Genomic DNA, 27,730 nt, shown 5'->3' on the forward strand with positions numbered 1-27,730 from the left:
ATCACAGCAAAAGCATAGGTAGGAACAGCCCTAAAACATGACTCCGACATACCTAGAATGATGTTCATTCTCGCCTATGAGCTAATTTTGGATTCTTCCTCATTAGTCGTGTTGCATGGCTGGAATACTAGCAGATAATCCAGAAACCTATGATGTATTTCAGGTTACATTTAATCATGCACATCATCTTTTCTCGCCATGTCATGCTGTTCACAGTCTGACTCTGTTGACATGTCCTCGCATTCCAGGAGTGCCGCATTCTGAAGAACTTCTCCTCACTGCGAGCGATCCTCTCAGCCTTGCAGTGCAACCCCGTGTACCGGCTGAAGCGGACCTGGGACGAGGTGTCCAGGTGTGGGAAGGGAACCTGGTGGGGGCGGGGGGGGGTGATTATTTGACCACTTCCTTTTCATTCACTGGAATAACATCGCCCCCCCCCTCCCCACCATTGTCCTGACAGGGAAAACTTCCGCATATTCCACGAGCTGTCTGAGATCTTCTCGGATGAGAATAACCACTCCCTCAGCCGGGAGCTGCTCATCAAGGTAGGTCAAAGGATGACATCCAGCCAGTGCAGTCCTGCAACCAGTCTTACACCTAAGAGCAGGTCTGCTCACGGTTTTCCAAGCTGCAGGATATAGCAGTGATCACCCATTTTGAATTGAGACAAGATGCCTGGGTGCATTTCGCTTTAGCTTGTGTGTCGAGTTGCGCTGTTAATTCATCACAGATTTTCAGCCTAGATTAGCGGAAGTGGGAGCTATTCTAGTAACTGTATTTCTGTACATTTCTGAAAAGCCGTTAGCCCCCCCCCCCCCCACTTACAGTTTACAGGTAAGCAGATGTGGCTGCCGGCATTTCGTTGTGTGTGTACGAGAAATAGGTGCAGGACCGGGCAGCCAGTTTGGTGGTGGTTTTGAGGCAAGGTGGCAGTTTCAGTGGTGAAAAAGCCCCCCCCCCGCTTCATACAGATCGGTGGTGTTGCATTTCCTGCAGCAGCTGCGAGCAGAGCAAGCAGAGTGCATCAGCAGAGGTTTGGTGGGGGTTTCCTTCGTGTTGGGGGGCGCTGGCCCCGCATCCACTCTCCGTCTGCGGGTGATGCATCGCGTGGCCCTTTGCTGTGACTCTGGCATGCCGTCCAGCTAATGACTCATCTGCTGACAGGGCCCTTAATGTCAGCCCTCGTGTTGGGGGTGTTTGTGGGGTCACTAATTATTTGCCAAATTATCCACTTGTTAAGGAGCAATCCCTGTTCCTAACTGCTCCTTCAAGGAAAACAGCTTGAATTCTTGGAAGATCTAACCTGCCCTTAGTAAAGCCTACCTGGGAGGGACTGTTGTGACAGGAAGGGGGGGGCATACTGGGAAAAGCTGAATGCCCATCCATCGGGCAGCCAGTGCGAATTAGAAAAACAGTTTTATTCATATCATGATAGTCTCACATTTACTGTAGGTGAGACCATCATGAATTTGAGTTTCCACGGTGATGAGATGTTCATTGCCATGGAGTTGCATGTGTCTTACATCAGGTGAAATCATGCAGTGGAAAATGGAGGGATAGAGAAGGCAGAATGAGGAAATGAAGGCCTGGGGGTGCCGTTATCGGCGTGGCGGTTCCCTGCCAGTGGCCGAAAGAGAATCAACAGCAAGTCAGAGCATTTCAATATCGGGACAGCAGATCTTTGAATAATGTCATGTAGAGCTTTCAGTTTCCAGCCACGCCTCTTTCCGAACGTTGTGTAGGCTATTTCAACCGGTATTGCGGAATAAGAAAAATTCATATCATAACAATAATAAAAAGATGGTTTTTCATATGAACCGGTATACCGCCCAACACTAATGTCATGGTGGAAGTGATCCTTGATCATCATGGTGACTGTGATCCCTGATCGTCATGGTGAAAATGATCTCTTATCGTCATGGTGACAGTGATCCCTGATCGTCATTGTGAAAATGATCTCTTATGGTCATGGTGACAGTGATCCCTGATTGTCATGGTAAAAGTGATCCCTGATCTCTGCCCAGGCTGCACTGATTTGTGACTTGTCTTCAGGAAGGGACTTCGAAGTTTGCCACCTTGGAGATCAACCCTAAACGGGCTCAGAAGAGGCAACAGCAGCAGAGGGATTTGGTAAGGAGATTGGGGGGTATTGCACGGGGGGTTGGGGGGGGGGGGCATGGGGGGTTGGGGAGAATGGTGGGGGAAAGAGAAAAGTACAAAACCAACAGACTGAGAAACACAGACAAGCAGGACAATTCTGCAAGAAGAAGGAAGGGAGCAGAGAGCAAAGTGGAGAGAGGGAGTTAGAGAATGAGGCAAAGGGAGGATGAAAAGAGAGATGGCAGGTGGGTGTAATGTGTGAGCAGCCTGTGCCTGCTGAGTAGATGGTGAGGTAAATGGGCTCAGTGGTGTTCCAGGACCAAGCCCACGGGGCAGTGACAAGCTACCCATCCGCACTCATCCCTGCTGTCTCAGCATAAGATCAGGCGTGGCTCTTATTCGTTAAAGCCCATTTAAAATGGCCCCCATAGTAAAAAGCCAGCTGAGTGAAGCGAACATGGCATAATGTGTGGGGGTTGTTTTCTTAGAGCATTTAATTTTCTCTTTTTAATTTTTGATGGGGATTTCTACATAAATGAGGCAGCGCCCACTAGTGGCTGTGACTCCCGGAGCTGCAGTTTGCAAACAACTGAGAATAATTCATTGTAATTACACGACAATTAACGGGCTGAAAGTAATATGCAGGCAGTCAGTTTCCCCGCTCTCCCTGTATCACAGTAATCACGGCACTGCCGTTTCGGCATTAACCCTTTAAAGCTGGAAATCACTGCTTCTTATGGTGTGTTAGAAACCTTGTGATGCAAAAACTGGCTTCACTGCTATGACTGGTTAACCCCTCCCTCCTGTGCACTGCAGAGTGTGATGCAGGGCACCATTCCGTACCTGGGGACCTTCCTTACAGACCTAGTCATGATGGACACGGCCATGAAGGACTACCTGGATGTAAGTGTGCCCCCCATCTCACCTCCCCCCTGAACTGCTCTGTCCATATAGAATTACAAACTGATTCCTCCCTCTTCATTTCCTGTCTAGGGTGGGCTGATCAACTTCGAGAAGAGAAGAAAGGTGAGGATTGTTACGGTTACAGAACATTATGCAGGAAACACCTTTGTTAGTCGTATCTTGGAAGCGTAAGTGTAACCATGCCGACGGAGGTGGAAGTGTAACCATGCCGACGGAGGTGGAAGTGTTACCATGCCGACGGAGGTGGAAGTGTGACCATGTCACCAGACTGTTTGGAATCGTCACAGCACTCTGACGCTGGTGTGTCTGTGTCATGCTGCCTCTCTGAGAGGTAAAGGCCGGTGGGGGGGTAAGTGTCATGCTGAGTCTGCCCCCCATCCCTGTGCCCTGCAGGAGTTTGAGGTGATCGCCCAGATTAAGCTGCTACAGCTGGCCTGTAACAACTACAACTTCACACGGGACGTACGCTTCAGGGAGTGGTTCACGGGGGTGGAGAAGCTCACAGAGGCAGAGAGGTAAGGGAGAGGGGGGATGGACTGGCGTGGATGGAGGGATGGAGGACACACAGGGACAAAACACAGGCGCAACCACACTCACAGAGGCACAAGCACACTCACAGTGGCACAAGCACACTCACAGAGGCACAAGCACACACAAAGAGGCACAAGCACACTCACAGAGACACAAGCACACACAAAGAGGCACAAGCACACACAAAGAGGCACAAACACACACACACAGAGGCACAAACACACACTCACAGAGGCACAAGTACACACACAGGTACAAGCACAAAGCTCCTGTAAACAAGCGCTCAAACCTCGATGCATTTTGTACAAAACACAATCAGGCAGAAACATACATAGGCATCAGCATACATTTGCACAAACATGACAGACATTCACACAAAGGCAAACAAAAGACAAGCATGCGAACGCACAAACACAAACATGATGAATGATTCTCCCTCCACTGAACAAAAATGAAAAAAAAAACTCCACAAATGAAAACAAAAAAATTAGCTAAAACAAAATAGCAGTGTCGTGGGGACATCACCAGATTGCTGAGGACCCTTTGAAGGCTCCCAGCTTGTCAGTATTCACCCTGCTGTCCCTGCACTTCACACAGCTACAGCCAGTCCTGCGAGATCGAGCCGCTGTCAGAGTCGGCCAGCAACACGCTGAAAGCCAAGAAGAACACAGGCATCATCAAACGCTGGAGCGAGTGAGTCCTGTCACTCCACACCCTGCCGTGGGCTTGGCGGACATGCTGTTTGACTGTCAATCGGCAACACATCTGTTCTTACTTTTACGAGTATATTTATGATAACACACTGTGCATAAATATGGTGATGAATAATAATACCAACAATAATAATAATAAATAATTAACGAATTATTATTATTTTTGTCATTGTAATGATAATAATAATTATTATTATCATTATAACAACAATGAGAATAATAATAATAATTATAATTATAATACTCCGTAATGCCCGCCTGCCTGATGCCCCTTTTGCCCGCCTGGCAGACCCCGCGTAGGATGCAGTTGCCGTTTCCCTGTTTCTGTTTTGGGTAAGCTTTCCCCTCCCCTGCCCCCCCCCCAGTCGGCAGCCCACCAGTACAGAGGCCAGCTGCAGCAGCGTGGCCAGCTCCCACTCCAAGTCCTTCGACCAACTGCGCTATGGGCCCCTGCTGGGGGGCACGGGAGGCTCGGGGACCGGCGGCGACGGCGGCGACTCCCTCAGCGTCACCTCAGCGGGCTCCAGCAGCTCCGACGTGGAGGAGATCAGCGTCAGCTTCACGTCCGACTCGCCGGACGCCCACGAGAAGAAGGTCAGGCGAAGCGGCTCCATGTCAATCTCTAACAACTGGTTCCCCAGTGAAAAGCACCAGATTCTCTGCTTTTAAGCTGAGTGACCTAAACAATCATGTGTTTTGTCCATAAATGCTCACAGCAGTAGTTTGAGCCACGTTGCATCAAATTTTTTTAATTTGCATTTTATAAAGGTAGTTATTAGCCGCTCAGTGGCTGCCTTCTGACCAGTTTCACACACAGCTTGACGGCATTTTCATGCACAATGATCTTCTGCTGTGTCCCGCGTGAGGGCTTGTCCGTGCAAGTCCCACCCACGCACTTGAAGGCGTGGCCTCCGTTGCCGTGGTGATCGGCCCTTTTGACCATCTTGTGATTACACCTCTGATTCCTTTCCCCGTAGACGTCCACGCCTTCAGTAAAACATTCCAGTTCTACACTGGGGAGGGAAGGTGCCATCCCTAACCTCGCACCCACGGTACAATTTTGACCCCCACTGCTTTCCATACTCCATCTCTCATCTCCTCCGTCCTTCACGATTACACTCTTCCTCTTTGGGGGCGGGACTTCCTGAGTGTCACGCCACAGCGCAGCCATTTCCTGTGTTTAGCTGGTGCCTGCTATGTTCCATGACCCTAACATCAGTGTGTGTGACCTTAGATCATAGAGCATAACTAACTGTTCTGAAGGCAGTTCCTGCCATTAATCCTGTTAAAAAACTGTGTCAGCAGAAGATCTTCCAACATTGTAAATTCTGCTGGCGTGAAGTTGAAGCTGGTTTCCTTTTCCTTTGTGTCGTTGCAGTTAACAAACATGGGAATTGTGTGAGTGTGTGTGTGTGTGTGTGTGTGTGTGTGTGTGTGCGTGCATATAAGTTCAGTGCAGTCATTGTTTGTGTGATATGGGCTCAAATAAATATGATGACATATTTATTTGACGTCATTTGATTTGTTTGGTGTGAGTTTAGCTGTGACCATTATACTGATTGGCTTGCAGGGTCGCCCTTGTGATCAGTAGTTTCGGGGTCCCCTGGCAGATACCAAGGGAATACCCCCTCAGTACACACTGAATGACTAATTATACAGCCAAGGTTGTGCAAAATATGACAGCTGTTGTGGGACACAGTGTGTGTTACCATGGATACCATGTGAATCGGCACATCCCTGCATGGAGTGTGGCTGTGTGCTTGGGTTTGGCTCACTGCAGATTCATCCCATTGTCTTCATCTCTCGTTTCCTCCTCATTCAGTCTTCCACCTTCCTATAAAGATCATATCTCTTTTATCTGGAATGTCTATTCATTGTAATGTTTGATGGTTTTATTTGTGTCTAATAATGACAGTATGGAAAAAGTTTATTATCGTTGTTATTGAATTTGACCTCCATAACCAGAGTGGATCTTTCTCTCTGTTGCCCCCTGCTGGACAGTTCTGGGAGTCCACCTTGCTGTCATCCCTGGATACTTCGGGGCTGGGATCCGGCTCCGGCTCCGGCTCCAGCAGCGCCTCTTCGTCCTCGGTGTCGTCCACGCCGGTGGCGGCCTCCCGCTCCCACAAGCGCTCTGTGTCGGGCGTGTCCAGCTATTCGTCGCTCTCGCTGCCCCTCTACAACCAGCAGGCAGACGACTGCTGCATCATCCGCGTCAGTCTGGATGTGGACAATGGCAACATGTACAAGAGCATCCTGGTATGCGAGGGTCGGGTGCAGGGAGAGAGAGGAGGTCGGAGAGAGGGAATGGAGAGTGGGAGAGATCAGGGGGTGGATAGACAGAGGGATGATGAGGAAATAGAGGGAAGGAGGAGAGATGGAGAGATGGGGAAACAAGGAAGGAGAAAAAGACAGGGAATGGAGAGGTGATCAAAAAAAGAGGTATGGAGGGAGAGAGGAAGGCATGGAGGGAGATGGGGGCTTAGAGGTTAGAAGACTAGAAGCCAAGTAAATAGAAAAAATGCTGTTCTGCTCAGCCAGGCCTCGATGCTTCCTGTGCCCTGTGTGATATGAGGAACTCCTGTTCCTGTCTGCTCAGCCAGGCCTCGATGCTTCCTGTGCCCTGTGTGATATGAGGAACTCCTGTTCCTGTCTGCTCAGCCAGGCCTCGATGCTTCCTGTGCCCTGTGTGATATGAGGAACTCCTGTTCCTGTCTGCTCAGCCAGACCTCCATGCTTCCTGTGCCCTGTGTGATATGAGGAACTCCTGTTCCTGTCTGCTCAGCCAGGCCTCGATGCTTCCTGTGCCCTGCGTGATATGAGGAACTCCTGTTCCTGTCTGCTCAGCCAGGCCTCGATGCTGCCTGTGCCCTGCGTGATATGAGGAACTCCTGTTCCTGTCTGCTCAGCCAGGCCTCGATGCTGCCTGTGCCCTGCGTGATATGAGGAACTCCTGTTCCTGTCTGCATAGCCAGGCCTCGATGCTTCCTGTGCCCTGCGTGATGTGAGGAACTCCTGTTCCTGTCTGCTCAGCCAGGCCTCGATGCTGCCTGTGCCCTGCGTGATATGAGGAACTCCTGTTCCTGTCTGCTCAGCCAGGCCTCGATGCTGCCTGTGCCCTGCGTGATATGAGGAACTCCTGTTCCTGTCTGCATAGCCAGGCCTCGATGCTTCCTTTGCCCTGCGTGATGTGAGGAACTCCTGTTCCTGTCTGCTCAGCCAGGCCTCGATGCTGCCTGTGCCCTGCGTGATATGAGGAACTCCTGTTCCTGTCTGCATAGCCAGGCCTCGATGCTTCCTGTGCCCTGTGTGATGTGAGGAACTCCTGTTCCTGTCTGCTCAACCAGGCCTCGATGCTGCTTGTGCCCTGCGTGATATGAGGAACTCCTGTTCCTGTCTGCTCAGCCAGGCCTCGATGCTGCCTGTGCCCTGTGTGATATGAGGAAGTCCTGTTCCTGTCTGCACAGCCATGGATTGACTGTTAGTGTCTCTCAATCTCCCAGGTCACCAGTCAGGATAAGACCCCGGCAGTGATTAGAAAGGCTATGGTCAAACACAACCTGGACCGCGAGCGACCAGAGGACTATGAACTGCTGCAGAAGATCTCGGAGGAGAAAGGTGGGCGGTTTATCCTGGCTGTGACACTGCTGCCTGTGCTTTTCACCTGTGCATGAGGTTGCAGTTATGTGTGTGTGGGGTGCTGTGAAATTTTTCAAATAATGTCATCATCAACCCAAAGATTAGTGCTGTTTAGGTTAGTGCCTAAATTGTTTGGCTCTCCAGTTATTTATGGCCTGTGATCTTGATCTAAAGAGGTGTACTGTTTTCGTTATTTATATGGAAGGGTATTTAGTTTTAGCGGTGCAGGTAAGGGACCCCCGTCAGAGGATCACCAACTGACCCTCCCCTGAGGTAGCTGTCATGCCAGATGCTGTCTCTGCATGCATCAGACCTGACACCCCCCCCCCCCCCCCCCCCTGTGTGCTGGTCTCCCCCTGCAGAGCTGAAGATCCCAGACAACGCCAACGTCTTCTACGCCATGAACTCGACGGCCAACTATGACTTTGTGCTGAAGAAGCGCGGCTTCGCCCGCGGGGCGCGGGCCAAGCACGTGGCCAGCTCCACCCTGCCGCGCATGAAGCAGAAGGGCTTAAAAATCACAAAAGGCATCTTCTAAAGGACCTGTCACCCCCCTCACCATAGAGAAGGAAGTCCTCCTGCATCCCGTCCTGCCTTTGACCCACGTGCCCCAGCCTCTCAGATCCACCCAGGTGCTTGGCACAGAGGCAGGGAGGAGCCAATCACCTGCCGCTTAGTCCAGGAAACAGACCAATAGCCAGATGGAGGCAGGACCTCACTCCCCTGAAATACTGCTGTTACACAAGCAGGCTGGCTCATGCCCTTGAAGCCACTTCCTCTTCCCCCACTGGCAGCACCCCCTTGGAAATGGCTGCCATTGGATGAGAGGTTGGGGGTCTCTTTCCCCCAGGGACCCGGAGAGTGGGACGTTAGGCAGTGTCGTACTGTGCATCGCGGTGCCTTCCAAAAACTCCCGCGGAAGGGGGAAGGTTTCTGACGGTGACTGCTACCTTAAGGTGGGCGGGGACAGAAGCCTGAATAGGCCACGCCCTCACCCTCCTGACTTTGCACGTTCGGGGCAGTGCAGGCCCCTGTGGATCTCTGGGAAATTAATTTAGAAGTGGAAAACAACTGAATTTTTTGGCCATACTGGGAAGGGCATTATAAGGAACTTTCTTGCTTCTTTAGTCTTGTTATAACTGCGGTTATTCTTTTTTTAAAAAAAGAAAAAACAAAAAAACAAAAACAAACAAAAAACATTCCTCCTCTGGTTGGTGCTAAATGACTAAAACACAGCAGCCAAACAGCCCCAGTTGAAGGTACAAATAGAGGGGAAGAGGCAGGAGCTGCGGGGGGGGGGGGGGGGGGGGGCTGATTCCCAGAGACGGGGGGACTCTCTCATCACCAGGGATCCTGCAGAGTCCAATGATGACGGTTTTATCTGGCCTTGTTGCCATAGAGCCATTCTGTGGCAAGAGGAAGCAGGTGTTTGTCAGGGATCCCCGAAACCGTTTGATGGACCCTCAGCCCATCCAATGAGCGCATCCGGCTTAGACAGAGAGAGCACCCCCCTCCTCAACCAGCCACCAGCCTGACGTAGGGCAAAGCAGATTCATGAAGCATACGACGGTTTTTAAAGTGTCAGTTTTCACTACATGTAGACTTGGAGAGGTGGAAGGACACGCCCCCTGACAGTCAACTCCGCCCCCCTGCTTTTTTTTTTCATTGTATGGACACTGTGATTGGCTCCTGGCAGGGCCCAGGATGCCCCTCCCATGGGAGTGAAATATAATGAAAACCAACACACACATAAACTACACCATTCATTATTTAATTCCACAAGTAAATAAACCCAAACAGAAAATAAATCTGAGCGGGATATTCTGAGTCACAAGTGGCAGAAAGTGAGGAAGGGAGGGGGGTTTATGGGTTTGTGTGCGAGACAGCATCTCTGCTAAAGATTGGTATTGTGCACGTGAAAAGGTGAAAGAACTAGGGGTGAGATGAAGCAAAGGAGTGAAAAGGTGTTCCTGTTTAATAGGAACAGAGCAACTCACACGGCCAGTCTGATCCACGCCCGCCAGTAGAAATGAATAAAGAATGTACAAATGAACAGTAACAGCACTGTTAAATTTATAAATGTTGAGTGGCCATATTGATTAGCATGGAATTAGATTTAATTGGCTGAAATCCTGTGTTTGTGAGTAAATCAAACTTGTGTTGGATAGTTATTACCTCAAGCAGACGTTGCTTTTGGGTTTAATATCGGTATACGGCATTGTGATGAAAAATGGGACCAATCAGGTAATTCTGTATCTTAGAGTGTATGACAGATGAGCTCTGTGTTACCACTGACATACATATCAAATCATTCTGGATTCCCCCCCCCCTTTTCCAAGAGACTATGATACTGTCTTGTCCTTCAGCACTCAACCATGTGACAGAACACATAATGTTGGCTGCCCACAGTTTCACAGGCAGTGTTGAATTTTACTCCAGGCCTAAAAGTGGCGCCAAACAGCCCGTTACCAATTTGAAACAGGAAACCCCTGCATGGTTGGTTCCCAAAATGTTTTCCATCATAATACGGCGATAGCCAAGGTGCCTCATTGTGGAGTTTTAGGCAGCATTGTGGTTTGTCATTAAGGACTAAAGATCACCCAGCATCCTGGACTTCTGTTGAGTGAAATTTGTTCAGTGTGTAACTGCAGATTTGGCTTATTGGTTGTTGTTTGATTGGCTGCAGCTTCCTCTCTCCGATGTCAATCTCGGGCGAGCGAGCCAATCAGCTTGTTTGGAGGGAAGTCTGGTACTGGTCAGAGATTGGTGTTGTTGGGAATTGCATGTATGTCTGTTGGAGGTACTGTGTGTTTGTGTATGGGTTACGGGGTGGGTGGGTGGGAGGGGGCGAGAAACCTAAACCTTTGCCAAAGACCTGTTGTGGAACATGGGTACTGATTTACCTCTACACCTCCCAATGGCATCTCGCTCATCGCCTGTCTGCCAGCCGAATCGGACAAAGGCCCCCTCTGTTTCAAAAGGCCGCCCAGAGTCGCTGCCATTTTTTTTTTCTGTTCAAAAAAGAGAAACAAAGAGTTTTCTAACAAACTACAGTCTTTTTCGTTTTGCGTTCTTTTTGTATTTTTTTTCTACAAGAAAACAAAAAAAAAGTTCTTTATAACTTCTTTTTTTGTGTGTCCTTGCTTTATTTATTGATTTGTACATAGTGTTTTGTGTAACATTGTATATTTTTCTTTCTTATGTAATTATAAATTAATATATATAAAATATGTACATATATATACAAAGTTTATAACATGTCATTGTAGGTCCACTCGTTTCCGGGGATACCGCCTGCTTTTCTGCTTTCCATGTTAGTTTAGCCTTTTGTATAATGGATTCATTTGTTACCCCTTTCATTCCTAAGTGCTGTTTATAAAGCTGAAGAAAAGAATCACCTAAATAAATGCCTACAGTGTGCTGCAAGGAAGCCTGCCTGCTTGTGCGAGTAATGATTACACCCTCACATCCCCGCCATTCTTCTCCATCTTAAACCGGGCATTGTAAGTTAACATGTGTTCAAAAATATGTTAAATCTCAAAAAAAGTGTTGGTCCCATGTGAAGCTTGTGCTAATTTAATGTGCTTTGAGAAATCCAAAAATACAGGGGTTTTTTTTTCGGTATGTGACCAGCAAATGATGTTAGAGATCGAATGCTGAACGTGAAAGCACACATATATGCAACTAAACACAAAATTAATTTGTTTTATACAGCGTGAATAACTGACGCTTGGTACTTGCACACATTTATGGTTTGAAAGTGTATAACTACAGAATAATTGATTCTGAAGCTCCAGTACTGGATGTGGGCTGACCGGGGTCATACCAGTAAGTTGCTGCAGTTTTTTAAACTCACCACCTGGTGGCGATATAGGACCCAAAAATGCATCTCACAGCATTGAAATGGGTTTTCCACTATTACCTTTTATTTTTGCAATTCATTTGTTGTTAGTATTAATTAATCTTACGACATGGCACTGTACTCGCAAAAAAAGTGATAAAAACACTAGGAAAACAAAACGATGCACATATTTTAGTCTAGAATTTGTCAGAGTAATTATAAATGATTAGTAAACTGACTACCCTCTTTCCTGTGTCCACTTCAAACAAACTGCTGAATTTTAAATCCTTAAGGGCGGGTAGAGCAGTCAAACCCATAGTATAGTGAAAGTATTGTTACTTACAATGTACTTTTGGATGGATTTATGGATTGATGGATGCATGCCGGGTGACATGGGAGTACAAGGGTTACTGCTGTTGTTTCACACCTCTGGGACTGGGGTTTGAGTCTCTGTCCTGGCTCTATGCGAGTGGAGTTTGCTGTTTGCCCCATGTTGTCACGGCGATTACTTGGGGTTCACTGGTTTCCCCCTAACAGTCTGTAAACATCAGTCCTAATGTGTTGGACCCCATCCCATTTGGTTATTCCCTGTTGTGTGCCTATAGGCCCTGGACCCCCACCAACCTGCATAGGACATGCAGGTATAGCTATCGAGATGGATGAGGGCTCATTCCGTTCTGAAACACTGCATTGCTGTATAACTGCAGAAGGCTGTAACAGCTCAGTTTGCTCATTGCAAAATGTACAACTGTGACTTTGCCTTTCAAAACCGTTTTATTAAAAACAATGAAAGCTGTAGTTGCAATTTTCCAAAGAATGGTTCTCAAGCAACAAACAAATCAAGGGATATCTTATTAAGACCTCTGCTGAGTTTTTTTCCGCCCGAAACATCATAATAAAAATGGGAAAAATAAATCTGCGTGGAAAAAATATGTAATGAGGGAGTGACGAAATGAGCTAAGAGTTTGCCTGCATTCATTCACTCCCAGTGCTGCTGAGTAACACTGAAGTGTCACCGGCTTACATCGCCAGTCTTAGTATACTATACTATTGTAGTAACAACACCAAATACTCAATTTCAGACTGGAAAGACTGAACAACAACTGCATTATTTATTTAGTTGTTCTCTGTTTTTATTTATTAAAATTGCTGCTTGTACTTTCAGAAGAGAGGACACACACTATGGGCAATTTATAGACTGTAATTGACACAACCACATGATTTTAGTATGCAGGAATAAACTCGTATAGGACACACAAACACACAGTCCATGTATTCATATCTTTGTGGGGAGTCTCCATTCATTTCTATGGTCAAAACCCTAATCTGAACTACAGTATGACAACCTTAAACCCTACCCAGCCCTACACTTAAGCACAAGTAACCAAACACAAATTGATGCCATCTATCTGAAGAGCTCGAAACCCCACAGACGTGCCAGGGTCGGGCTTGAACCAGCAACCATCTGAGCACAGGTGCAGAGGCTTGGGCCACTGAGCCACATGCAGAGCTGAAAGAACCAGGATAGGTTCACTCCTCTTCTTTGCCTTATGGGTAAAAAGTGTGAGGAGATTAAAATTGCTTTGTGTGCAGAGACGTGGCTTCTCACGCATATATTATGTTAGCAGAGTGAAGGGCCTCACTGAGGGAGGGGTGCATTAGCCCCACCATTCTTGGCCCCGTTATTCTCGGGGTCACGTTGTGGGTGATGCGTTGCCCAGTTGCCATGGCTCCCGCATCCCTGCTCAGCCCCCGGCTCCACTTGAATGATAACTCCAGCACCCTTTTGAGCTGACGCAGACTCGTGGCGCCATGGCGGGTGGGGGGGTAAGGACCATGTAACAGGTCTGTTTCTCACAATTACAACCCCCCCCCCCTCCTCCATCCCCCCTCCTGGCTGTGTGCCCTCAGTCGTACGCAGCCTCTGTCCACGATTTCATTAAACCGAGTTTATTCTGGAAAGAAAACACAATTTCCCTTTTTACACGTATTTCTATCCTTCTACTGTACTCTTTAATGAAAGTATATTTAAGGAAACGCAAATAAAGGCAACCAGTGGAGGAATTTGATAATGAAAAGGTTTTCCAGATGTTTCTGCTATTAATCTTGAGAGTGGGACATTATCCAAACTTTAATCTTGTGTACTATGTGCAAGTCTATGGTTTTTTTTTTTCATTGTAGTAGGCAATAATTCCAATTTCCCTTTGCCTTATCCAGATAACATATGGCTGGCTATATGACATAAAAATGTTACACAGTGACTTCTTGGAAGTAAGATTTTGTCCCAACTGTTTGATTAAGTATTTCATTATAATCTATAATGTATAGGGTGTATTGTCTATTATCATTAAATTGTTATTTTTATTCTGTGATTGTTTGGCACCCCATCCTGGGTCGTTCCCTGTCTTGTGCCCATAGCCTCCAAATAGGCTCCGGACCCCCCCCCCCCCCCCCCCCCACGACCCTGAATAGGACAGGCAGTTACAAGAAATGTTATTTTTATCATTAAGATAAAGATTCATCTTAAATTTCAATTGTAGTATTATATAGCGTGGGAACTATTTTTAAACTATGAACTAATTGCTGTTATATTCTGAAAACAAAATATCGCTATTAAATCATTGAAACTAAAATTATCAAACATATTATCTGTAAGATGATTGTAGATGAGCTAAGGAATATTGGTATTATAGGACTAAACACAGATTAACTGTAAAATTTAAAAGTTAAAATATTACTGCATTGTCAAACCTTGGTGTTATACAGCCTGTTGTGTTTTTGTTACTGTCAGATTATTTCCACTCAAAGGAATGGCTTACTTTTCTGGCTTTCAAGGCTGTGTGTGTGTGTGTGTGTGTGTGTGTGTGTGTATGAGTGGGTATACCTTACCTTATGGGGACACAATGTCCCCACAACATGATGAATACCTGCTTTTTTCCCTTATGGGGACCAGATTCCTGAAATTATACAATTATACAAATATAGCTAACATTCACTGGCCGAAAAATCACACCACGCCATTTACGTTAATCGTGTTGCCAGATTGGGCGTGTTTACACATTAAGATAAATTTGATTGGATGATGCGTTTACAAATTATGGTTGGATATGTTTTAATATCTAATTGTAATTCCAATCTGGCACCTCTGATTGATAATTGTTTCTCCACAGCCTTACAACAGCCACAAAAAAGTTTCTTGTCTTTTAACTATTGAAACAAGCCTATTGAAGGCCAACTATTGAAAAGTCTAATCATGAGTACTGAAACAGGCCTGTCAAAGAAAAAACAGAAAACATATTTTTTCCATCAAGAGTGGGAGAACAAATATTTATTCACAAATGTTAAAGACAAGTGTGTGTGCCTAATATGTGGAGTGAGCGTTGCAGCTGGGAAAGGGTGCAGTGTGGAACATAAGTTTACTACAGTTCACAAGAATTTTGAGCATGATTTCTTCTTCATTAGAATGATATTTGAAGATTTTTTGATATTGTAAACTTTGAAAACAACCACCAAAGGAGTGGACGTGTACAAGAACATAAGAAATTTACAAACGAGAGGAGGCCATTCGGCCCATCAAGCTCGTTTGGGGAGAACTCAACTAATAGCTCAGAGTTGTTAAAATCTTATCTAGCTCTGATTTAAAGGAACCCAGGGTTTTAGCTTGCAGTACACTAACAGGAAGACTATTCCATACTCTACATGCTGTGTAAAGAAGTGCTTTCTCATATCCAGTTTAAAATGTTCTCCCGCTAATTTCCACTTATGGCCACGAGTTCTAGTATTTAAACTAATATTGAAGTAGCCGTTTGGCTGAACAGCATCCAGACCTGTTAGAATCTTATATACCTGGATCATGTCCCCCCTTAGTCTCCTTTACTTGAGGCTGAACAGATCCAGCTCAGCTAATCTCTCCTCATAAGACATTCCTCTAAGTCCAGGAATCATTCTTGTAGCCCTACGTTACACCCTTTCCAAGGCAGCAATGTCCTTTTTAAGGTATGGTGACCAAACCTGTACACAATATTCTAGGTGGGGTCTTACCAAGGAATTGTATAATCTTAGCATCACCTCCCTTGACTTAAACTCCACACACCTAGAGATGTAACCCAACATCCTATTGGCCTTTTTAATTGCTTCCCCAATGTATTGAAAAGTTATTTTGTTGAGAATAATGTGGCATTAAAGAAACTGGTTTCGATAACAACAGATGAATGCTCAGCTATGACAGGAAGACAGAACGGGTTTACTGCCCTCTGCAAAGCAGACCCTGATTTTCCCGAGTGATCCCTGATTCACCCCTGATTTTTTTCAGTGGTGTAAAGTACTTGAGTAAATGGACTTCGTTACTGTACTTAAGTATTTTTTTGGCTACTTTGTACTTGTACTGAGTATCAAAAATATAAGCAACTTTTACTCTCTACTCCACTACATTTGTGACTGAATATATGTACTCTTTACTCCACTACATTTGAACGGACGCTTACCGTTACTCGCTACATTGTGATTGCATGCGACAAGTTAGGATCTTTATCTACCACGGCTAATTTCGTCAAGTACTGTATGTCTCGCTGCAGCCTGCAGGAGGGCGGGGTTGGACATCCAACCCCGCCCACATCCAACCCGGCCCATTCGTACCGCGAAAGCCACGCCCTTGTCCAACACGTCTTAAAGCGGAAGCCAAAGCGAACTCGCAGAACGGAATCGTTGTAGTACCTGTTATGTCATTAAGTTAAAAATCTTTAGTGTCCCAGTGTAATAACAGTGCTATCTATTATTTATTATTTTGTTTGTTAATGTTTCTGCTAGACACACTATTGACTGTCAATTACTGCACAAAGATTTTACTGTGGGACCCGCATGGTTGTTTGTGGTTGTTTTGCTGCTGGTTAAACGTTTCCATCAGTTAGCTGACTATCTAGCCGACTCACTACCAAAACTATGGTAACTAGGTAAAGACCTTCTTGCTGATAATATAGCTTCCATGTAGTTAACAAGACTTGACACTTAAAGACTTTGTGCGTCATCAGATATTACTGTCTGCTCAAACGACTGTTCAGCTTGCTTCCTATGGGTTACTAGTTATTAGCTAGTTAGCAAAGCCACTGTGGTAGCATCCATTAAGGCTGTGCGATATAGCAAAAATATTTTTATCATGATCATATCAAACGATATTGATAATTATCATGGTGTAATTCAAGTCATTATTTTAGTAATATGAGTGCTCCATTTTTGCTTGAAATGCCCTTAAGAATTGCCCTTAAGAATTGCCCTTAAAACACCATTAAAGTCAGCTCTGAATTTGTTTTTTTATTAGTTTTTTTATTGTTTTACCTTTTTTTTTGAACATTTGAGTTTGACTGAGACTGACTTTTTGTTCTATTTTCTTCTTCTGCCATTTTGAAACATTGAGGTGTTCAATTTAATGTCTATATTAGGAAATAAAGCCTCATAAATAAATAGTTCCTTGTTTTCCACATTTCTTGGTGTTCTTTGAGCCTACATTCAGTACGAGTAAAATACTTAAGTTCTTTTAAAATTGGATACTTTACGACTTTTACTCAAGTCTTATTGGAATTGGTGACTTGTAACTTGTAATGGAGTAATTTATACAGTAAGGTATCTGTACTCTTACTCAAGTATGGTTTTCAGGTACTCTTTACACCTCTGATTTTTTTTAACTATCATTGCATCATCCAGCAGCACGCTCATGTCCTGAAGCCTGTGGTTAAGACAATAAATTTGATTTGGGCAGGTACCAAACAGCATTGAATGTTCAAATCGTTTCCGGAGGAACTGTCATCAGAATGCGGTGAAATTTTGCTTTGTACAAAAATCCAACGGCTCAGCAGAGGCTAAATCCTCCCTTGTTTTCTTGTGGAAGCAAGGCAGGAGGAGGCCACACTGTTGTCTGACAGCTTTCACTATATTGAGATCACAACTTTATTTTCACCAGTGAACTCACGACAAGTTTAGCAGCTTAATTTTATTACACATCATCATCGGCCAGCACATTTGATTTTACTTTGATCACGGACTGTCACAAGCAGAAACAGCAGCACGTCTGTCAGTGCTATACAATCATTATACAGGTGTTCCTCACTTGAGAAATAGAGGAGAACTAAACCACAGCATTGAATTAGTTTTCCAGTAAAAGGGAGTATTTCAATGAGATAAGGTTGAATAAGTCTAATTTCTGATCTGTAATCGAGAGGACATAAGCACAGACTGCAGGCAGGGACGGATTACGGACCGGGCCAGCGGGGCCGCTGCCCAGGGGCCCTTGGGGTGCAGGGAACCCGTGGGGCCCCTAGCCCAAAACAATTTGCAACGCTTATCAACAATGTATTTTTGTTTGTCTATTTTAGAGGGCCTACATTCTTTGATCCTGACCCTATAGGGCCTCTGATGGAAACATGGAGGGAGGGCGTTTGGCTGCCAAGGACCCTTGAATTGTGGTGATTGTGGTGGTGGTGCTGGTGGTGGTGGTGGGGGGGGGGGGAGCCCTCGCAAACGTTTTGCCCAGGGGCCCACACCCATAATCCGTCCCTGACTGCAGGTATAATTACTTCTACTCACTATATATCTATTAGATTGTTAAAGGAAGTAATGGTCAGAAACAATACAATTTGAGTAAGACTGATTATTAACCTTCATTATAGGGTTCAAACGGAGATTTTCCAACAGCATCATCTTGTGTGCTGATGTAGTGGTGCACAGTGAAGCAGGCAGTAAACAACTTTGGCTAAGATCACAAGTAAATTTTCACATGATCTTGAGATAAATTTTCTTATATCGAGATCACGAAAAGCCAGGAGAACGTTTGGGAAGAAAAAAATAATGATGAGTGTCTTCTCCGGACTTAGGCAGTAAATTAAACATAGCGTGTGAGACTGTCGACGTGCTGTAATCAAGCTCAGGGTGTCCTGCTGCCTGGACATACTCCCCTATGCTGCTCAGCAGGGGTGTAATTAAAATGGATGGGGGGGCTGAGTCTTTACTGAGGGATGGCAAAATATTTATGACTGGGGGGGGGGGGGGGGATGGCGAACTATTTATGACTTAAGCAAATAAATACACATTTATTAGGGGGCTAAAGCCCGCCTAAAATAGGCTTAACTACGCCCTGCTGCTCAAGACAAGGGCTATTATTTTGAGTTATTGTTATTTTACACGCAGCGCCGTCTGTAGTCAGTGACACACTTAAAGAAACGATCCTCCGTTACACTGGATATTTCAGACGTAACTGTATACGTTGTGACACGTGCTTTTAACACTATGCCAAGCAACACGGTCGCTGCTTGTACGCTGCAGACGTAGAGGGTACGCCGTTAACTTTGCGCATGCGCAATGGTTCATTTCTCACAGCCAAGATGGCGCTAAGCAAAACTTTTGGGCAGAAGCCTCTTAAATTTCAGCTAGAAGAAGATGGGGATTTTTACATGATTGGATCAGAGGTATACATGCTGCTGCACTATGTACCCGCTTAACGCGTGCATTTGATCTCAGGAGCGCGTGCAGCTAGTTAGTTGGGCTTCGGAAACAGTTCTAGGTCAGGAGATCTGGCTCGCAGCTAGCTGATTAGCTAGCTGGTTAGTTAACGGCTTGGTTTTGAATGAATGAACTGTGTACTGGGTTGACCTCGGTCCCTATTTATACGCACCAGTACTGTTTCTGTAGTCCTGTTGGATTAACTATCTTACTCTCTCCAGAGGGTACTGTCGCCAGTCTGCTGCTCGTGCTTCCGAAGTGTCAGTAAGACACAGGCCTGCGTTGTCGCTCTGTTTTTTTTTGTTTGTTTTGTTTTGTTATTGGGGCATAGACGTCATATTATACCATGTTTTCACGTATGTTGAATTTGACATGTGTTGTTTTTATTATAATGCCAACAGGAATAACTGAACCGAAATTGTAAGCTCACCTAGCTCGTGGGTGTTTGACGTCTGTAATATTTACGTGTCCAGTCGTGTTTTAGTGAAATTCCCACTTTTTTAAAGAAAAAGTTAATGACATAATCTTAAAAGCAATGAAAATAATGCGAACGCAGCTCCATCGCCGAAAGGGCAGCACTACTCTTGTCTGTACTGTTTAACTCAAAAGTAACCATATGAGGTCACGATGGTTTTAATTACAGGGTCGTTAACGGTCAGGGCGATTAATCATGACGGAGAAATATAGATGACTTGTTCTTTACAAAACATTAAGAGCACATGTTTTAGATTTGTTAACGGTGACCTTTTTCCATCATGCTGCTGTACTTGTGAGAGGACAGATGTTTGTTTTTTCTTTTTGCAAAAAAATTTGAGGCATAACATATAATCATAAACAAGTCAGCCAGCTCCCATTGGAAACATTTTATGACTTTAATATTACACAGCTAGCTGGTTTCATAGCTTCACTGATGTCTGCTGTCTCCCCTCGAGACAGGTAGGAAATTATCTGCGCATGTTCAGGGGTTCCCTGTACAAAAGGTACCCATCACTCTGGAGGAGACTCGCTTCGGTGGAGGAAAGAAAGAAAATAGTAGCGTCGTCACACGGTGAGTGTAGACTTTATCCCAGTCATTGTCCCATTCTGAGGTGTCACGGGGCAGTGAGAGATTGAGCTCTCTGTCTGCAGATGATTCCTCCCAGACCTAATCAAATAACCATAAAGCCGCATCTTCTGTATGGCAGTATTTTCAGTGTTTCCTCTGTGTTAGATCATGGTTACACAACTCTAGCCACCAGTGTGACTCTGCTGAAGGCATCTGAAGTGGAGGAGATCTTCGAGGGCAATGATGAGAAGTACAAAGCCGTGTCCATCAGCACAGAGCCCCCAGCCTATCTCAGGTGTGTGTTTCAAAGCCTCCGGAAAGTGCTGCAGTGATGGAGAATTCTGGGGAGAAGTGTAAGCCATGTAAACAAGCAATAGCTAAACAATGAATTTCAGTAGTAAAATATCCATGCTTTTGCTTAGGGAAGGGTAAAGTTAGATACCGTCAGATATAACATCTAATGACTGCTGCTTTAATTTTAGAGCCTCTCCTTCCATTACTCTCTTGATGGGTTTTGGTGTGCTATATCATTGGTGGGCATGAAGGACTGCTGTATGGAAGTAAGGGGTTGAATAGAGGGTTTGTGATTGGCTGCTACATATGCCCTTATTTGGATGGTGTTTGATGGGCCACTTTGTCCGCAGGGAACAGAAGGCGAAACGGAACAGCCAGTGGGTCCCCACACTTCCCAATAGCTCACACCACCTGGATGCTGTGCCCTGCTCCACCACCATCAACCGCAACCGCGTGGGCCGTGACAAGAAGCGCACCTTCCCCCTCTGGTGAGTCCCCTCAGGCGAGCGAGAGAAAGCCGCTTGCTGAGTTTGTCCGTCTCTCCCTGTCCCTGCTCATGGCACTGCGTCTGTCTGCCGTTCAGGCGTCTGTCTGGACTGTCATCCCTTGTGTTCTTAGGGCGCCGGCTGCCTCAGCAACGCTGCCTCTCTTTGCATGGAACTTTCCACTTTTCTGTGTGTTGAGACGCATCCTTGGAGGTCGGACTTCGCAGATTCATTTTACCAAATGCTTCAGTTTTGTTTAAGCTGCTCGATATTATCAGGTGATGCTTCGTATTGAATTCTCAGCTCGACTTGTTTTTTTCTAGGCTGAAATAGGCCCCTAGGTCTGACATTCTATTGGATTTTGGACATTGGGGGGGGGGGGGGGGCGCTGAAATTTCCCGTCTAGTTCCTCCTGTTTGCCTTATAACTGTGCCTGCGTCCTCTTGCATCTTTCCTGTGTTCCCTGTGGTTAAGAAAGAATCTGTAATCCGTAAACACCGTCAGCTCTGTGAGGTCATGCCCTGCCTGAGTGGGGGCTCTTCTGTATGATTATTTTCCCCCTGGCTCTCCCCTCTTGCTCTCAGCTGTTGTTTTTTTCCTTTGCATCCTACGGAAAACACGAGCAGCCCCCACTTCCTGACTCAGCTCCTTTCTTGATGGACTCCGTTCTTGACGGTGACCTTTCACTCGGAAATCTCGCAGACCTCCCGTTTCTCGTCATGGCGAGCCAGAGAGGGCCTACAACATGACCACGACACACGCCTGTAACGGGATACCTGCAGTCTCCTCGATTACAATCTCCACTTGTGATCCTAAATGTTATTCTCGTGGTCCTGTCACCTATGTCTACCACCACGTCCGGCCTGTTTTTTTTTTGTTTTGTTTTTCCCTCATTGTTGATTTTGTGGAAACTGAATTCTAGACTGGGGCACTGAAGGCATCATTAATCAGTAATATCTTTTTTTTATATATATATCCCTATACATGGTCTATCATATGATTGAGTCCTGGTTCAGCTTTATACCTGCATAAGGACATAACCTTTCTGCAGTAATTTCAGGTGTCAGTTTCAAAAGGCTCCATAGTTTTTAATGACTGGCAGCAAAAATCAGGCAATAATTGTTGCGCCTGAAAGTGTAACGATCATGTTTCTTTCGTATTTTAATCCCTGTCAGAGCAAAATATTTTTTTATGATGGTGCTGTTGGTTGCCGGGGTGCACTGGGTGCGCTCGCTGGAGATTCGTACTGTGGGAAACCCAGTTCACGATTGTATTTCCTGGGAATGGTGAATTCTCACTGTACATCAGTCATAACAAGGGGGAATGTCCCTGGCCCCCAGCGGTCTCTGTGGCCTTGGACAGGGAGGGGGGGGGGTGCCAAGGCCATCTGCAGCTCTGTTGTCACCTTGCCTCCAGGACGTTTCACACCTTGAGCTGCCAAGACATCATGCTCCTCTGGGCTGTCATAGGTGCAGCTGTGACCATCTGTATCCCCCTCCCAAATTTACCAAAGTAAATCTCATGACATCTTACCATAATTGTAATCTCAATGAACAAACCCAACCAGGGCATGACACATTTGTGTTTCATAAACTTTCTCTGGAAATTTCCGCAATTCCTTATGCAGTATCTGAGTAAATAACAGTGGAGTGGCAGTTCATCCTCCTCCCCCTCATTTTATCACTCCTCTCCAAATTTTATGTCGAAATCATCTGTCTTGAGTGTTTACACATGATTTCTTGTTTTTCTCCTCGCCTTAGCTTCGATGACCATGACCCTGCTGTCATCCACGAGAACGCCACCCAGCTGGAGGTCTTGGTCCCCATCCGCCTGGACATGGAGATCGATGGACAGAAGCTGAGGGACGCCTTCACGTGGAACATGAATGGTACGGCCGTGGGGCTGGGTGGGTCGGGGTCACGACCCCACCTCCGTTCGTTTTAGAGGACAGTGGCCCCGCCTTCTCCCAGTTGTGATACGCTGAGTCTCCCCCTCCCCCCCCACCCTCCAGAGAAGCTCATGACCCCGGAGATGTTCGCCGAGATCCTGTGCGACGACCTAGACCTGAATCCCTTGACCTTCGTCCCCGCCATCGCGTCGGCCATTCGCCAGCAGATCGAGTCCTACCCCACGGACAGCATCCTAGATGAGCAGACAGATCAGAGGGTCATCATCAAGGTATCCAGACCTATATCTGCAGCACTGCAGCTTTAAGTGCCCCCCCATCACTTCCCTTCTCACCCTTGAGTGAAAGGTGCTTCTGTGAAGCAGATTTTATATAAAAAAAAAGCACGCTGACTTCCCGTTCCCTGCCCTGTGTGTGCCTGTTCTCTCTAGAGTGCTGCACTTCCCACCCACAATCCAAAAGCATGCAGTTAGCTAAATTGTCCGTAGCTTGTGTACCTTCTGACGGACTGTCCCTTCCGGTCCCGGGCAGCCCCCTGCCTCGTCCCCTCTGCTTCCTGGGACTGGCTCCAGCCTCTCTGTGACTCTGTACTGGGTTGACGGTCAATGGAAAATTAATGCATAACCAGTTTTGGTGGGGGAAGTTTGTGACTTCAAATACGACTCATCAAAGCAACTAATTGTAATTCTGTTTTCCTGCTTTGAACTAAATGCCTAGGCAATCAGTAGAGAAAAGCCAGGCATTTCTTTTGCCTGGGAAAAATGCTTCTGTGATGTATCCTAGTCATATAGGAAGATTGCGTTTTACATGTGAGAGCCTGCAGTGAGCCCGGATTAGGCTTCATGGTCGTTGTACTGGAAAAGCTGTTATGGGGGATGGATGGATGGATGGATGGATGGATGGACGGATGGACGGAGGCGCTTTGATGGACGTTTTCCAGAGCTGTCATTGAAGTTGGCTTGTCTTTCTTTGCCTTGAGCATTAACTGTTTTCTTTGGAAGGAATCAATGAATCCTTACCTTGGGCTGCTTTTGGAATAAGTTTCTATTGTGCTGTTTTTTAGTTTTTTGGCAGATACTGTAGCAGCATGCAGTCGGTTCGTGATTTTAGTGCCTTAAGAAGTAGGGTCTCAAACTGGGATGTCATACCTGGTCTCCCTCCCTACAGCTGAACATCCATGTGGGGAACATCTCCCTGGTGGACCAGTTCGAGTGGGACATGTCGGAGAAGGACAACTCGCCGGAGACATTTGCCCTTAAGCTGTGCTCCGAGCTGGGTCTGGGCGGCGAGTTCGTCACCACCATCGCCTACAGCATCCGCGGCCAGCTCAGCTGGCACCAGAGGACGTACGCCTTCAGGTACGCCGCCCCCTACTGGAAGGGAGCATTCGCTGCATCCCAACGCCTTTTGGTGTTGGAGTCCCCAAGAGCCGGGTTTGATAGTTTTTATGCTTACATTGAAGTCTTAATCATTTTCTTTCACACACTCATAAAACTGACTTCAGAATAATGGTTCAGTTTACTATCACCCCCCTCTTTTTTTTTTTTTGTAAAGCCAATCAATAGAGTCTTGGCTCCATTTGGAGTTGTGGGGGGGGGGGGGTGGCCGGCCACTCAGGCAGAAACCCATGACTCACGAAGCGGGTCTCTGGACTGCATCCTGTTTACTGGCTGCATTTAGGACCACTCTCAAACACATTTATCAGTACCCCCTCCCCCCCCCCCCCCCACCCAGTTTCGCGTGTGAAGTGCTTCCACATAATCCCTTGTTTTTGCAAAGAAAACGAACGCCGCCATTCCGGCAGTTTACGATTGCCCTGATTGGCTTGCTGATTCCTGCCTGACCTGCCTCTGTCCTTCACTGTCAGCTGCTGTTTTGCCCCGGTCTCTGAAGTGCTGGACTGTTCTTTAGTTCCTCAGACATGTCCGTGTTTTTCTGCTGGCGTTCTTCGTTCAAGCCCCGCCCTCCCCCTCCAATGCTGTCCTGGTTCACCAGGTCACTCCGCCCGCACAGCCCGATACTCTCCCTCTATGACTTGCTGCTTCTCCCTGATCAGTGAAAACATACTTACTTAGCAGCCGATTGTGTCCAAAGCGACACACAAGCCTGGCAGATTGTACATTACAAACATTCAGCTGTCGAGCAGTCGACTCCCCTGGGCTCCGTTTCCAGTGGGTGACCAGTAACTGGTGCCTTTCTAACGTAGCAAGAGCCTAAAAAGACAACTGTTAACGGGCAACATGCAACAATAAGTGCTTTTAAGGAACACAATAGACCTGGTAAGAGATCTGTAGGACTTGAAGTGATCCCAGAAGAACATTTGAGTCTTGAGGCATTTCTTGATGGTTGAGAGGGAATCTGATGACCAGATGTGTTTCCCCCCCCCCCCCCCCCCCGTCCCCTTTAATTGGTCCAGATTTACGTCAATACTCTTTTTTTCGAATCCCTCGGAAAGCTTTAGTCCTTCCGCTATCAGCCTCTCATATTCTGTTTAAGTTTTTTTGTTTTGTTTTGTTATATTTAGCTCTATTAAATTAGCATGACTATTTAAGCATTTGTGTCAGTGGAACAGATATTTTTGTCGATAAAGCACTTTGTTGAATGCAGCTGACGCCCCAAGTAAACACTGGGCTCAGATGTACACAGTGCCTTTTGTTTATTTTTTATTTTTAAGCTGTGAACGAGATTAAAGCCAAACCTTGGTTAAAAGGAACAATATGTAATAGTGGCTTCATTCACAGCCTTTTCATATCCCTGAATGCCCTTACAGCTGCAAGGCTGTTCTGAAGTATAATACCCTCAAATTATCCATAAAACCAACCCCCTCCCCAGGAATATGACAACTTCAGCTTGTCAGACCATGAAAGGGGCAATTTTGGAAACAGCCCTGGGGCCAGATTCTTTTTGTTTGCGGATTTTACGGTAGACGCCGCACTCGGAACGAACCCGTCGATGGTGCGCTGTGAAAAGAGCCAGACTCCCGTTGTCAGATGTGCTGAAACGCGTTTAGCGTAGCGACACACTTCCTGCCATTAGCGTGTGCTGCGGGCTGGGACTGATGGATGCCTCTCGCTCTGCCTGATCCCGGCTGGCCTCAGGCAGAAAACTGCACAACCCCCCCCCCCCCCCCCCCCAAAGCTGTTTCACAGAACAATACAGATTATGATGTTTTGAAAGCGAGCCCTGAAGCGATCGAGGTAGAACAAGATTAACGTAAGAGGAAGTGAAATATCAACTCGCCCCGGCGCCGCTTTCACCCTCCGCCGTTTGCGTCCCTCCTATGCCCGCCGTCTTTCTCAGCCAGGATCTAACTTTCCTGCAGCGAGAACCCCCTCCCCACCGTGGAGATAGCCATCCGCAATACAGGAGACGCCGACCAGTGGTGCCCCCTGCTGGAGACGCTGACGGACGCTGAGATGGAGAAAAAAATCCGAGACCAGGATAGGAACACTAGGTGGGTCCTGCTTCCCCTTCACCCCCCCCCGGGGGTCACATGGAGGCTCAGAGCCCCCGCAGTACCTAAAAAAAACCCTCAAGCGATTTAAATATTGATCTGTACGCTGATGAGGCTGAACGGGTCCAGGCTCAGCTTTCGAGGGACATGGTGCATGTTTAGCAGCATTGACTGCTTTGTGAGGCATGCGTATAATCGAGGCTGCGTCGCTGCCTCTGCTCTCTGCAGTGCTGGGCCGTACTCTGCGTCCTCAGACGTCTCCTTGTTCTTTGTTTCAGGCGCATGAGACGTCTTGCGAACACGGCGCCAGCCTGGTAAAAAAGAATCAAACCGAAGCGTGATATTGTATATAAAGACTGCTAAGGGGTGCCGGAGGTGGCCCCCAGGCGCTTGCTAGGCGCCGCCCGTCAAGCTGCACCAGAGACATCGCCCCAGACTCTGCTGAAGGCCTCGCCTGTTCCCGCTCGAGGCAGACGGACCGCCGCGGTCATGCTGACCAGGCTCCGCCCCCCGCCCCGCCCCCTTTCCGTCGCCTTCCTCTGAGCCTGACTGCCGTCCCGCCTCGCCTCTGCGCGGAGGCTGTCAGGTGGTCGTTTCCTTTTGTATAGCTGCTGTGGTCTGTTTTACTGAGTAATGCCTTTTTAAATAAAGTCTATTTAAAATGCCTAGATTTGCTCTGATTTTCCTTTCGCCTGCCACGTCACAGAGAGCCTGGAACCAGTCTCTGGAAGTCCCAGCATGAGGCAAGGTGCTGTTGCAGGATGCATTTTCACACGTTGTAGGCACATTAGGGTCACCGGTTCGCCGGACTGTGTTTTACCCATTTTCCTTGCATCTGGGGCTCTGTCGCCAATGCACAGCGTTCATGCAGCTGTTCCCGTTTATCAGCGTTTGTCCGATGTCTGGGCTCTCCCCCTACCCCAGGGAACCGGTTCCGGATCTGCGTGGTGAAAAGCTCTGACTGTGAGATCCATGTTTCGGTCTGTCAGTGGCATATGAGGTATTAGCAGTTGCAGGATGCACTGATGAGCTGCAGTTCCCCCGTCTGGACGCATGCTGCTTCGCTGAAGGCCACAGTGACATCACTAGCTCAGATGTGGATGTTAGTGGCAGGAACGCCGTGGCTCTGCTTTTGCTTTGGGGAGGGGGATGGGGGGGGGGGGGGTCACTTCATGTTTTGACAGCAGCTGGAACTATTTCTCAAAATGTCCTCCATTGGCTTTTTATGAACCCTGCGGGGAGGTGTCCTGAGGGGGGGGGGTGCAATCCTGGCACCATTTGGAGCTCATTTAGATAGTGGGGAAAGTGAG

General features: G+C 46.8%; 2 protein-coding genes across 5 annotated transcripts in view; both read left to right on the top strand.

Moving 5' to 3' along the window:
• LOC111842082 (ral guanine nucleotide dissociation stimulator-like) overlaps window positions 1-9,206 on the top strand; it is a 56,817-nt gene extending 47,611 nt beyond the window's left edge. For all 3 annotated transcript variants that reach the window (XM_023808358.2, XM_023808357.2, XM_023808356.2), the window contains exons 7-18: window positions 249-352; window positions 461-545; window positions 2,053-2,130; window positions 2,917-3,003; window positions 3,094-3,126; window positions 3,418-3,539; window positions 4,153-4,248; window positions 4,634-4,862; window positions 5,246-5,320; window positions 6,270-6,527; window positions 7,772-7,886; window positions 8,270-9,206. In XM_023808358.2, coding sequence (XP_023664126.1) covers window positions 249-352; window positions 461-545; window positions 2,053-2,130; window positions 2,917-3,003; window positions 3,094-3,126; window positions 3,418-3,539; window positions 4,153-4,248; window positions 4,634-4,862; window positions 5,246-5,320; window positions 6,270-6,527; window positions 7,772-7,886; window positions 8,270-8,445 — 1,458 coding nt within the window. In that variant the 3' untranslated portion in view covers window positions 8,446-9,206. The remainder of the gene's footprint in view (window positions 1-248; window positions 353-460; window positions 546-2,052; window positions 2,131-2,916; window positions 3,004-3,093; window positions 3,127-3,417; window positions 3,540-4,152; window positions 4,249-4,633; window positions 4,863-5,245; window positions 5,321-6,269; window positions 6,528-7,771; window positions 7,887-8,269) is intronic.
• A 9,854-nt stretch (window positions 9,207-19,060) lies between these two features.
• On the top strand, window positions 19,061-27,088 carry smarcb1b (SWI/SNF related BAF chromatin remodeling complex subunit B1b). Of its 2 annotated transcripts, none has more exons than XM_023808242.2 (9): window positions 19,061-19,202; window positions 20,173-20,284; window positions 20,447-20,576; window positions 20,926-21,063; window positions 22,821-22,948; window positions 23,072-23,238; window positions 24,134-24,324; window positions 26,289-26,420; window positions 26,699-27,088. In XM_023808242.2, the coding sequence occupies exons 1-9, from the start codon at window positions 19,089-19,091 to the stop codon at window positions 26,736-26,738; spliced, it is 1,152 nt and encodes a 383-aa protein (XP_023664010.1). In that variant the 5' UTR covers window positions 19,061-19,088; the 3' UTR covers window positions 26,739-27,088. The 2 variants fall into 2 exon arrangements, with proteins under 2 accessions (XP_023664010.1, XP_023664011.1); XM_023808243.2 differs by having other exon boundaries at window positions 20,468-20,576.
• Window positions 27,089-27,730: the final 642 nt, after the last annotated feature.

This window comes from Paramormyrops kingsleyae, chromosome 7, assembly GCF_048594095.1.
Source record: "Paramormyrops kingsleyae isolate MSU_618 chromosome 7, PKINGS_0.4, whole genome shotgun sequence".
In the NCBI taxonomy this organism is placed as follows: Eukaryota; Metazoa; Chordata; class Actinopteri; order Osteoglossiformes; family Mormyridae; genus Paramormyrops; species Paramormyrops kingsleyae.